The 12,373-nt window shown below is 28.8% G+C and overlaps 1 protein-coding gene across 1 annotated transcript in view; it reads right to left on the minus strand.

The window, feature by feature from the left end:
- Positions 1-9,814, minus strand: part of LOC129971819 (glycine receptor subunit alpha-2-like) — a 47,239-nt gene extending 37,425 nt beyond the window's left edge. Inside the window, exons 1-5 of the mRNA XM_056085795.1 lie at positions 9,767-9,814; positions 6,886-7,091; positions 4,594-4,676; positions 3,237-3,365; positions 1,772-1,947 (exon numbers count right to left, since the gene is read on the minus strand). Coding sequence (XP_055941770.1) covers positions 1,772-1,947; positions 3,237-3,365; positions 4,594-4,676; positions 6,886-7,091; positions 9,767-9,814 — 642 coding nt within the window. The remainder of the gene's footprint in view (positions 1-1,771; positions 1,948-3,236; positions 3,366-4,593; positions 4,677-6,885; positions 7,092-9,766) is intronic.
- Between the last annotated feature and the right edge of the window lie 2,559 nt (positions 9,815-12,373).

A 12,373-nucleotide genomic window follows, 5' to 3' on the forward strand; every position in this document is an offset into this window, starting at 1 on the left:
TATAGTATTAATTTTTAGGTTAAGAACAGAAATTTGCTCTTTTGAAAAGGTGAAACGCGATTACGAGTTTGAGAATTTTTGCTAGTACAGGCAGATTCAAATGAGATGACATTAGACTTCGAATGTTTAAGTTTTGCACTTCGTTATCAAAATTTTGTGAGTGTAAGAAATTCAACAGAGCAAGATTATGAATATTTGATGGTTGAAGGTCAGTTCGTTTTGGAAATTTTGGTTATTATTAATCGATTAAAGAAATCTATTTATCAAGTTTCATCCAGCGGATATAAATATAAAAGAAAACACAGATCACGCAGATCCGAGAGGTTTCATCGGAGTACTAAATAAAGGATTGTTTGTGAATTCTAAAGGTTATCGAGGCTCTGTCTCACTATATACGATTCGTGAATGAATTTTGGAAACGGGAAACATTTTTCGTTGCAAAATGAAAGTAACCAATCCTGAAGCAAAATCATAAGTCACAAAGAATATTGTGGGTTTGAAATCGTATGTCATATGGACCGACATTGAAATCAGTGATATTTTAGAAGTATGATTTGGAAAGTCTGGAACAAGATTAAAGAAAGAAAACTCAATATTTTTGGTCTCAGGCAAAGAGGTGGTTCAGTGATGGTCTTAACCAGTTAACTGTTTTTGACGAGTATACTCCTCATGGTAAAAATAAAACATTTTGCGTTATGACGAGTTTATTCGTCATAACAAATTGCGTAAATATATGCTGCAATTTAGATACCCATTTTCCCAAGAGGTCGAAACAGTTTATTGGTTAATAGCTTTTTACTAAATCAATATCTCTTCTCGTTACCAATTATCGCCAACTATTACAACATTATACTAAGGCATTTGAGGGCAGCCCATTGTCATTTACTGAGCTTCTAGGTAGTCATCAGTGGAAATCTTAGTGTTGGGATTCCTGGCGTAACCCTAATTACATGCAACCTTTTAGCGCATGCGCGCTGGTAACGTCAGGAAAAAATTTCCCATGATCCCACAGAGTAAGAGATGGATGTTGAAGTTTGAGTTTGGGTTAGGAAAATGTGTATGATAGAACCAAAGATGGTTGTGTGTTTTGCAAAGAATTAGTGCACGTAAAATGAAATATGTAAATATTTGTATATAATTATCTGTGCCTGTGTCCTAGTCCAGCAAATAAAAGTGATGATAAAAATTGAGAATACTTGGATTAATGATTTCGAAGTTCATGTGATCTAATTCACCTTGGAATACCTCGATTCCATTTCATTTAGAAGATCCCGGAATGACAAGGTAAGAGTGAATTTTTACTTACATTTCGGTAAATTTGAATTTGGGGCCTAGAAATCCCAAAATTTAGCAAGACGATTTTTCGATTTACACTGCAAATTGCATTAAAATTTGATTTAGCAGGTATTTTCACACCAGCTTGTTATTAAATGCACAGCTAAGGGAAGACTTTATTAGCATCAAATATTGTACATCTCTACAATGCTGGTCAATATTTTGAATGCCATGCAATTTCTTCGATATCGCAACGATATTATTGGGCATTTTGTTTTAATTGAGCATATCGAATATTTTTTAAAAAGACATGAGACAAAAGTTAACACTGTTCAATTCATGAATTTGTCATGAATTTTATGTCGTTTATTATTTTAAAAAATATAATTTTGAAATTGGATGATTCTTTCTGAAAGATCGGTACATTTTCTCTTGGAAAATCTGAGGCTTTGTCAACGAAATAATATTGCTGTGGATAATAAAGTATTTCTCTCACTTGTGTGCAAAGTGTGAGGAGTGAAGTCACACTCAAGGACACTCGCGCAGGCGCAGCTTCCACTCGGATCCAAAAAGAGACCCAACTCACTGCAACGATGAGAGTGGAAGGTACGAAGATGTTGATGAAGCTTCCCATCAGTTGGCGCACAAATACGAAACGGACAGATATGCCATCTAATAAAAAGAAATAATACTATTATAAATATTCTCAAGACTTCAAACACTATGTTGAAAAAAGTAGCGATATTACTTTCGGTACATTCTTCGGTTGTAGATTCTCCATTTGCAATCTCACTCAGCCATAACTAATATTTTTTCCTCAAATGTATTTGGAGTTCAACAATGTTAAAGAATCAAAGAAAGTTTTTAAATATTTTTATAATCAAATTTTTGTTTACTTTCTTACGTATTAGAGTTCTAAGAATTTTATAATTATGTATTATTGGTGATATGGCGAAATTTTAATATTTTTAGATTTAAATTCTCAATTAATTGTTTACTTTTATTTTATCACAATTAAATATGAAAGGCCAGATCTGATTATGATTTTTTTTAAAAAATTGATTTCAAAATTTCACAATAATTAGGCACAAATTACAACGCGCATTAAAGAATAAAAAGTGGAAAAATTTAATTCAAGTGAAAAAAATTGAAAACATTTTTAAAAGGCACTTTTTTATTAAAAATGAAAAATGTAGAAAATAATTTTTTTACAAGAGAGTCAATGCAATTGCAAAACAATGTGTTTCTGAAAACAATAAGATATGGTAATTACATCGTTTTTTTTACTGATCAAAACAAAGAAAATGCTTAAGTATTTAAAAAAATTAATTAATGGAATTCAAATTCTGATTTTATTTAGATTATTTATAACGGTTTTCGTGCTTTCACGAATTTTTTTTAAGATCCAAGTTTTTATTAATTTTTAGTTATACATTTTAAAACATCAATACAAAATTTATAAAATGTCTTTAATAATTTCATTTTAAAAGTTATGAAACAAGTGTGCAAAATTTGTTAACTAAATTCATAATCCAAAAGCTCATTCGACATTCATTTTACAACAGTTTAAAATGAAATTTATTCCAGTTAATTAAATGTCTTTAATTAATTTTTGCATTTATTTATTTACTTTTGTGAAGATTATTCTCCGTTATAGAAAAAAATCACATTTGCTTCGTTTTTTTATATGCAAAAGAAATAAAAGGAGTAATTTAACAAATAGGATAGCCCTCTAGCGGCAATAGAGAGAAACAAGTAGTCAACCGCTAGCCGTCGAAAAGCAAGCGCTGAGGATTTGTCTTAATTGTTTTACGTGCTGATTGTGTTGAATTCAATTGTTTGTCTGTAGCTCATTATATCTTAAATATAATTTTATTTGATCTAGGCGGCATCTGTCATTTTTCAATCGCTCACATTAAGAATAAAATAAACAACAACAAAAAACTATAATAAAAATTTACCTTTTCCTTCCAAAGCAGTGGGCTGCCTGAGAAAAAATTGGAGGGGTTTGAACTCATCGGCAAGAATGAGATATTTCGTTCTGTTCTCGATTAACCATTCCAGTTTGACAGTCGACAGGACAGAATCCACTGAAAATACATGTAAGCATCTTCTTGAAAAGAAATACATCAAGGATATGCATAAAAACAACTACATATGAACAACTGGAAGCGAGATATTTAAACTGAAACTCCAAAGTGATTGGAAAGAACGTAATATTTGACTTCAGACTCAACCAGAAACTTAGAATTTATTAAAAGATTTTATAATCAACTAATAATCTATTTTCAAAACAATAATTACTTCCTTTCTAGCACAAAATTCCCAATAACGTTGCTTCGGTATCTTCGCGATATTGCCTGACATTCAGAATATCAAATAAAATCATAGAGATATCTAAATATCTTATGCTAATATGAAATTTGTAAATTAGTTCTTAGTAGTGTGAGAAGTGGCAGTTGCATTATATTATTCAATAATTTTGAATCTAAAGATTTTGTTAAAATGAAGGAAATATTTTATCGATTGATCATCTCGCAAATAGGTAAGAATTTTATATATATATATATTTAATATTTATTATTATTTTATGAAATTGTAGCTCACATCTGTAATTTGCTTTAACTGTCGAAGTAAGAATTTCCATTGTTATTATATTTAAACAATATCTATATGAAAAATATAAAGAAATCTGTCACCAATCCCATGTTTAAGTAAAAATTTATGAATAGAAATGTATTATTTTATAATATTGCGAATAAAATTTTAACGCAATATATACAAATATATATATATATTCAATAGTTATATTGAAAATAATTTGTTCTCTGTTTCTGACCTGGCAATTTACATATTATATATTTATTTGCTTTTTAAAACCCCTTTAATACTAACTTTAAATTAAAAAAAATTTCTATTGATAGTGTTTCCAATCTTCCTACTATTTTAAAGTTCATCGAATAACTATGAAATATTTCAGTTGAGTGATAAAAATTTAAGAATAATTTTAAATGACAAATTTTATTTTTTGATAATCATTTTTATTTATTGTAATGTTTAGATTTATCTCAAAGCATTTAACTCATTTGCGACCGTAAGCGGAATAATATGCTCGTTATATCTCTTGTTTATTTCTAACCTTGAATTATTCCGCGCTTTTGATAAATGATTTTTTTACCATACGAATTTCTCTGCTATCCATATGAAAATTATGTGCAAATTGTTCTGCTTATGAACACAAATAAGATTATTGTTCTTTGTAAATAATTTTTTCCGAACATGGAAGTCAATAATTGCAAAAATTAAATATATACTTACAAAGTTTCATGGGAAATTCACAATACTGCGTGTCGAATGGAAAATCCTTGAAAAACATTTTACATCCGACTCTAAAACCGAACCTGCAAAAACAAAAGTGTGATAATTTCTTTCAAAGAAGGACTGTATCTAACCAATATATATTTAAATTGTTATTTAACAAATGTTTATATGTTATCACAAAAACTCCAAATTGGTAAATAATATTAGAAATAAGAATACCGTTTCCCAAATTAGTCCCATTGTAGGAAAGAGAGGTTTAAATTTTTAATGGATGCCACAAATCATCGCCGTTCTTGATGACAAAATGAAGGCTCTAGGAAATGCAAGAATCATGGTCATATCATTATCAGGAACTGAGATCTGGAGATTTTTTGGAGAATAAATTCTATGTGACATTCCGTCCTACCAGAAAGCTATAAAAACCTGAGGTACTGAAATGAGTTATTCTCTTTGGAGTTTTTTGTTCGCAGTGCGAGCTACCAGACTCTGAGCGCTCTTGCTATTGCGGTTACTGTTATTTGATTAATGATTTTTGTTCTCTTGTTTTACTAGTTTCTATAAGTGCTGTTATTGTGCACATCTTTGCTGCGTTTTTGTTACCGTAATTTGTACTTCTTGAAACATTCATGGAATAAAGTGCCGTTTTTCACCATCCGTCTTGTTGCACTGCTGTCACCTCATGCTCACTGGACTATTGTCTTGACAATATAATTCATGATCTGAAATACTCCCAGCTGAAGTAATAAACTCAGCAGTTAATGCCAAACTTTTTGGAATATTCTGAATAATTCAAATGGTTTAATCAGTGCGTTATAAAAATGCATCGGTGTATATTATTGATCAAAATATTGTAAAAATTAAGAGTGCAGGGCAACATATTTTATTTTTATTGCGTAATTCTCTTAAAACGTCTAAATAAAAAAGACGTCTTTAAACTCTTAAACGGAAATTTATAAATTTTCATTGCCTTAGCGCAGCGGTTCTTAACCTATGGGTCGCGACCCAAAATTGGGTCGCGAAGTATATTTCTTGGGTCGCGCTGAGTCGAACCAAAAAAGTTAGTAATACACCCAATTTCAGACATTTTAGAAATGACGACTTGAATAAATATCAACAATCGAATTCGAACAACAATCGAATTATTTTCAAAAAGTTATAAATATATTTTAATTTGGTCAATAAAAATGATTAAAAACACTTGATTATTAATTAAATTTTCCTTGGATCGAAAAGTACTTTTGTTTATCTTTATTATTAAAAAAATAAATAAAAAATTTGTAAGTTAAAAAAATCATCATCGTAGGACTGAAGATTTTTTAAAAATACGATCTAAAATAAAGCAATGAAAAAATTTTGACTTTTTTTTGGGGCGCGACATGAACATATTTCTCAAATTTGGGTCGCGGCTTAAAAAGGTTAAGAACCACTGCCTTAGCGTTCGAACACAGATTTAGCAGTGCGTGTCTGTTCTAACATGTTTTTTCAAGTGTGATAATTCGGAAGTATTTAGAAATGCTTTACGTTTACACATATGCAAAAAAAAAAAAGAAATCCCAATGGTTAGCAACGTCATTCCTGTAAACACCATTAATTTTGAATAATTTAATGGTCATGAAAATAATTTAATGATTTAAATAGTTTAGAACAAGTGAAAATGAGTACTGCAATACAAAAATACTACTAGTAAAGTTTATGGAATAATCTATTTTTGTATTCAAAAATATTTTGAAATCTATGATTTTTCGTGAACTATGTACCATTTGTGAATTAATACATTCTCCAGCCTTTTTAACCCCTGCAAGGCAAGATCGGGTCCTGTTAAATACCTATTCACAATTCACAAAACTGGTCCTCTGCGTTCTTCAATATGCATCTTGGTAATTTAGCAACAGTTTCTTTAGAATGCTTTTAACGAATACAGATCGTGATTTGTTTTACTGAAAACCTTGTTTGAGATATTTATGAAAACTTAGATTCATAATAATGTTATAATACTGATGTAGTGTCCGTCCTCTCTATCAGTTTTGACAGATTATCACCAAACTTCGTAAATAGGGTCGCCAAATGTTCAAAACAGCCTACAGTTTGACTTGAAGCGGGTGTTCATCATAATTCAGTGAAGAATTATAAGGACATTTGTTGATTAAAGAATGTTTACGAAGGTCAAACTGCCCATCAAAAAACTAAATAAAATTACTGCAAACAAACAATACTTTAAGAAAAAATTAACAAAAATTTGGTAACCTTTATTATATTTCTTAAATCTCATAAAATGATAAACATGCAAACCTTTGTGAATATGAAACCATGTTGCGCTCATCAATGTGAATAATATTCTCACGAACGTCGAAATCTTGCTTTCTTTCAGCAGCTGAGAATATGACTTTAGGTACCCAGATGAATCCGGCGCAGTCGCTGTTTTTAACGATGGTTCCATTCATTCTTAGTCTGTTGTCCTTCCACACAGTTGTGTAGTATCCATGAAGTCCGAATTCCTAAATGCAGGCGAAAATTATTTTTAGATATACATACAAAATCCCAAATAATCTTTTAAAACGTAATTCTTAAGAATATATTAAAGTACAAAAGTTTATAGTTGCATATGTTGTTCGACTGGGGTGGGGGTTATAATTATAATTAAATTGTGATTTTAAACGCTGTAACTTAGAAAATGCTATCAGAATTAACTCAAATGTCTGCTGAATGCAGATGAAGCGATGAGTTTTGTTTGGCAAAGGAAAAACATTTCTTCAAAGATTTACCTACAGATGGTGCTGTAAGGATCATTATACAAAATAGCTTAGGGAGCGCCTCACAAATATTTCATATGAAATCAATTGCAGGAATGTTATTAGCGAAAAAATTATTGTGCTTTCGTATAATTACAGTTTTGTTCTTGGAAAAAAATGTACATGCGAGCGTTCGTGGTAATATGACGTACAGAAAGTTCTCAATACTTAAGAATTGCTCAAGAATATGTTCAGTGTGCTATCTATCGATGAATAATTTTTTGTACATGCGAGCATATTTGGTAACATGACGAATGGAAAGGTTTCAACACTTAAGAATTTTTCAGGAATATGTTGAATAGGCTATCCACCGTTGGATTTTTTTTTTATTTCATCAAACAAAATCCCATTACTTAGTATAGTATATTAAGAAGTATATTATGCAACTATTTTATTCAAATGTAAAGCCAATCTGACAAGGTATTCGTAATTTAAAATCCTTTAAAATCCCAACTTTATTGAAAATTATTCTGTTCCAATTTATTTTTGAAAAATTTTGCTCTATATAATTAACTAATGGATCATAAATGAAAATTTATTCGTTATACGGGAGGAAAAAATGAATTCAAAAGTTTTACACGATACGTCCCTATACGAAATAATTTCTCTGAGAACTGGTAGTCTAATTTATAAAAATCATGGTTCTCAGGAGTCGCAGAATTTCTCACGATAACTATGAAACTAAAATATTATACGATATTTTATTTTTGACCCCCCCCCCGTTCCCCCCCAAGATAAATCGACCCCAATAAAATGCAAACTGTGGCCAATCCTGGCGAAATCTTGGCACCTTATGCATAAAAGACCTTAGAAGTGTTGGTGTAATCTGAAAATTGCGAAAAACCCCGAGAATATAACCAATTTTTTGAGAAATCTTTGCATCTTATGTATGATGGAGCTTAACGTTCTGGAATAATATTAAGAATCGCCAAGAGAAACCATTATTTTGGCGATGTTGAGAATCGCCAAGTAAACCCAGCGGGGCACAAAAGTAAACAAGTATATAAGCCTTTGCATTTATATTCATTAATATTGTTGGATATCGGCTTCTTTGCAGTTTATTTTACAAATAATTAGAAAAAAAAATGAACTTTTTTTTTTTTTTTTTTTTTTTGAAGTCAGTAAAGTTTAAGGAAAAAAAACATTTCCAGTGTTTTGATATAGGGTATCGATTTCAGTTACAAATATTTCCAATTTAAGAATATCAAGTTCACATGAACAAAAGAAAAAAAAGGGGGTGGGTGGGTCGTGGTAGGAATATATATAATTTGGTCATTATTGCTCGAAGTTATGAGCGTTATTTTGAGGTTTGTATTCATTTTAAATAAAAAAAATTAAGTCTAATATAAATAGAATACATTTTTTCTTCTAATATAAAAAAAATTATAAAATTGTGAACATGGCTTAATTTTTTCTAAATTTGAATCAATACTGTAGTTCTTTAGAGAAATGACAGTAACACAAGAATAATTTTTATCCATCTAGTTTTCTATTATATCAATTTCAACCACTTTCCTTTTAATTAAATTTTTTTTTAAAATATCTTTAAATATGATATGCAACAGTAAATTTCATTGTTATGAATAAATCAAAGCTATTTCATTATTTCATAAAATCTTAATTTGTCAAAAAAATATTCTTATATCTCAAACACTTATCCCAATCTTTACTTATATGACTTGTAGTAAAAGATAAGTCAAGTGCAATTGAATTTTAAATTAGAGTTAAATATTATTGAAATTTTATCATTAAATAAAATAATATTCGTTAAATCTTCTATTAATCTGCTTGCAAACCAAAAAAAAATCTTATATATCAAGTCTTTCATACTCTCTACAAGATAGAAATCATGAATTATTATCTGGTGAAAGAACAGTAAATATAATGAACCAAGACTTCATCTTAAACCTTATATTTTTAATCGGATCGGTGGTTTTTGCGAGTTTAAATAGGTTTATGAAGTTTGAAGACTAATACCTTAAAAAGGCTGCTTTTTCTTCAAAAAAATTTCCAATTTTTAACATAAAAACACGAGTTTCTATTGAATATAATGATTTGGAAGAATTTTGAAAACGAATGAGAATAAATTGAAGAATTTTAAGCACTTATTCATAGCGCCATCTAGTATGATTAAGAGGAGTGATTTTAAGATTTAAGTCAATTTAAACACCGCCTATAAACAAAATAAAAGACGTGAAGGAAAATTTCGCTTTAAATATAATTGAGTTACTTTAAACTGGAAATTTGGAATCATCCTTGAAATTAAAATTTTTTCTTTTGTTAATGAGTACATTTATGAAAGTAGTTAATAATTCATTGGATTAATTAAGGGAAATTTTAAATAAGTTTTTCTTTGAAAGAATTAAAAATTACCAACTTACCATGTTACTTTCATCAATATCATCCAAATTCGTTATGTAAAAGCTCATCCAAACTTTTTTGGGTTCTCCTAAAATGTTAAAAGAATGTGTTTCAAAATTAATGAATGATATTTTATGGAAGATTGCGATCAAATAACCGTTTTATCTAAAATAGTTCGAATCGTGAAGAAATTAAATAAATATGACTAAGATGAAGAATTTTTCATCACTTCCCACACAGCTCCACAAATATTTCACAACAGGAAGATGCCCGTACTCTTGTAGAAAATGAAGAATAAAATCTTATAAAGGTAATCTAAAAATAATTTTTATTAATGGCGTAAAAAAAATGATTTTTTCTGTCTTTGTTTGGAATTTCTTATAATTATAAGGAATGTTTTAATCATTTTATTCTTAAATTCATTTTTAGGTCGCATTCTTCGAAAAGATAAAAATGTTATAAAAATTAATTAATTCATTAATAATTAGACTGAAAATATTATCATCGTCGAAATAGGTAATTGTACAAAACTTCTTAAAATATAAAACTAAAATTTCATGAGTTTAAAATTGCAGGAATGAAGAGAAATAATCGATCTTGAACTTTCATCTTTGCTAGCATGAAATAAATCAGATTAAATAAATGCTTAAATAAGTGCTGATTGCTTGCAGCAAAATGGAAAAAGAATACTGTAAGGCATTGAGTTTCCTAATGCTGTAAGACAATAAGTATCAATCATGCATAATAATGTTATTCATAAAAGCAAATTTTATTCAATCATAATGAGTTGAAAAAAAGGACATGCATGTCACAACCATAATGATAAGAATAGTATGTATGTCATAATCACAAGATGAAAAATGAAATGTATGCCATAATTACAATAAAAAAAATGAGGTATGTTTAAAAATGAGAAAAAAAATATGTATATCGTAAAATAGGAGGGAATGTTATCACTTAAAGAGTAACAACAATCTGTTTAGAGGAATACGGTAATTCTATTGAAAGAAATTATAACATTTTTGACTAATTGAAACATTCTTGGGGGCATCATTGATAGAATGTCCTCACACAAACGTTTTTTGAAGTCATTGATTTTTAAAAAATGCGAAAAGTCTTAAGTTTTTGAAGTAATTTTTCTTTCCCCAAAAAAATTCTTACTGCTTCAAATATATTTCTAATTCAGAATAGTTATTTTAAATGCGCAGCTTTAAAGTCGAAATTTTCATTATAATTTACCCAATATGTCTGTTAAAAAAAGAATAGTAATGCTTTTTCTGTATAACAAATATTGCTTGTTTGCTTGATTAGACAATAAAGTCTTGATTTGAAACTATGCTACTTAGAAATTTTCTATTATGATTGCACAATTAAGAGGCCACTTGAAATGTAATTCCTTTTTCTTAACTGCATTGTACAAGTGCAAGGATCTTCCCTCCAACTAATATAAACTAAATGAAATACAGGCAGACAACCGTCGCCAAATCATTACAACTATTCAATATCTTGTACAAAAATTTCGGATTGCATGGCAGATTAACACTATTGTAATTTCAGCTTTCTCATTATATTGCTGAGATCTAAATTAATTTTTTCCAATGCTTTGTTTGCATTTTGTTCAAAGATTATGAAATGCAAATGATAATCTCCGTTAGTAATAAAAGTAATTTTTTATCTGTGCGTATTTGTTGGTATTAAACCATACAGATAATTGGAACTAGAGCTTTCAAATTTGACCCATATAAACCAAGTAATGTTTTATTAAAAATCAAGTAATATTTTGGCTCTTTCCGTCGATTGTTCCATCAGGAATGTTATCACACAAAAATGATTTCGCATGTATTGAATATTTTTAAAAATTAGATTTTTAATAAAAACATTTTAGCTATCCATTTTTTTCTGATTTTGATATATTTTCAAAAATATTTAGGTACATAATTTATGATCATGTATATATTTTGTTGCAGTGGAAATTAATTTTAAAATTAAATTTTATGAATATTTAATTTCGTATTTTCGCCTGTATTGAGAGCTAAGATTATATAGTTATAGAATTTCCTTTTTTATTTCATCACTTTGTGATATCTGTAAGCAGAGTGTTCAAAGAAATAATATATAAAGATATACTATAACCTGTATGCTTAAAGATTGTGGTTGTTAACCATCAATTCCTACTATCGATATGTTTTAATCCACCTAATTTGTTGCCTGAATTAAACTGTATCGGGATTTATTAGAAACGATCATGCAGTTAATGAACAGAATAGAAAAAATGGTACTAAAAATGACACGTTAAATGGCAATTATAATTTCAAGTTTAAAACTGGATTATTTTCGGAATTATGAATATCAAATTATGTTTAATGAGATTCAATTGAGTTCAAACAAATTTGTTTTCTCTCGAACAAGTTGTGCGCCAAATTCACCTTTATAAAAATGAAACATGAAATGTTTAAACCATACCTTCATTTACTGGAACTTCATATTTCCTGTAATCCTGTGGCAGTATATCGTGGCATTCCTGATTTTCTTTACTAAGGTGAAATGATTTTCAGTAACATAAAAAAATGCGATAGTAAATAATTGGTATAAAATTAACAAATCCGAAACTAACTAATAAACTTTAT

Source organism: Argiope bruennichi, chromosome 6, assembly GCF_947563725.1.
Source record: "Argiope bruennichi chromosome 6, qqArgBrue1.1, whole genome shotgun sequence".
Taxonomy (NCBI): domain Eukaryota; kingdom Metazoa; phylum Arthropoda; class Arachnida; order Araneae; family Araneidae; genus Argiope; species Argiope bruennichi.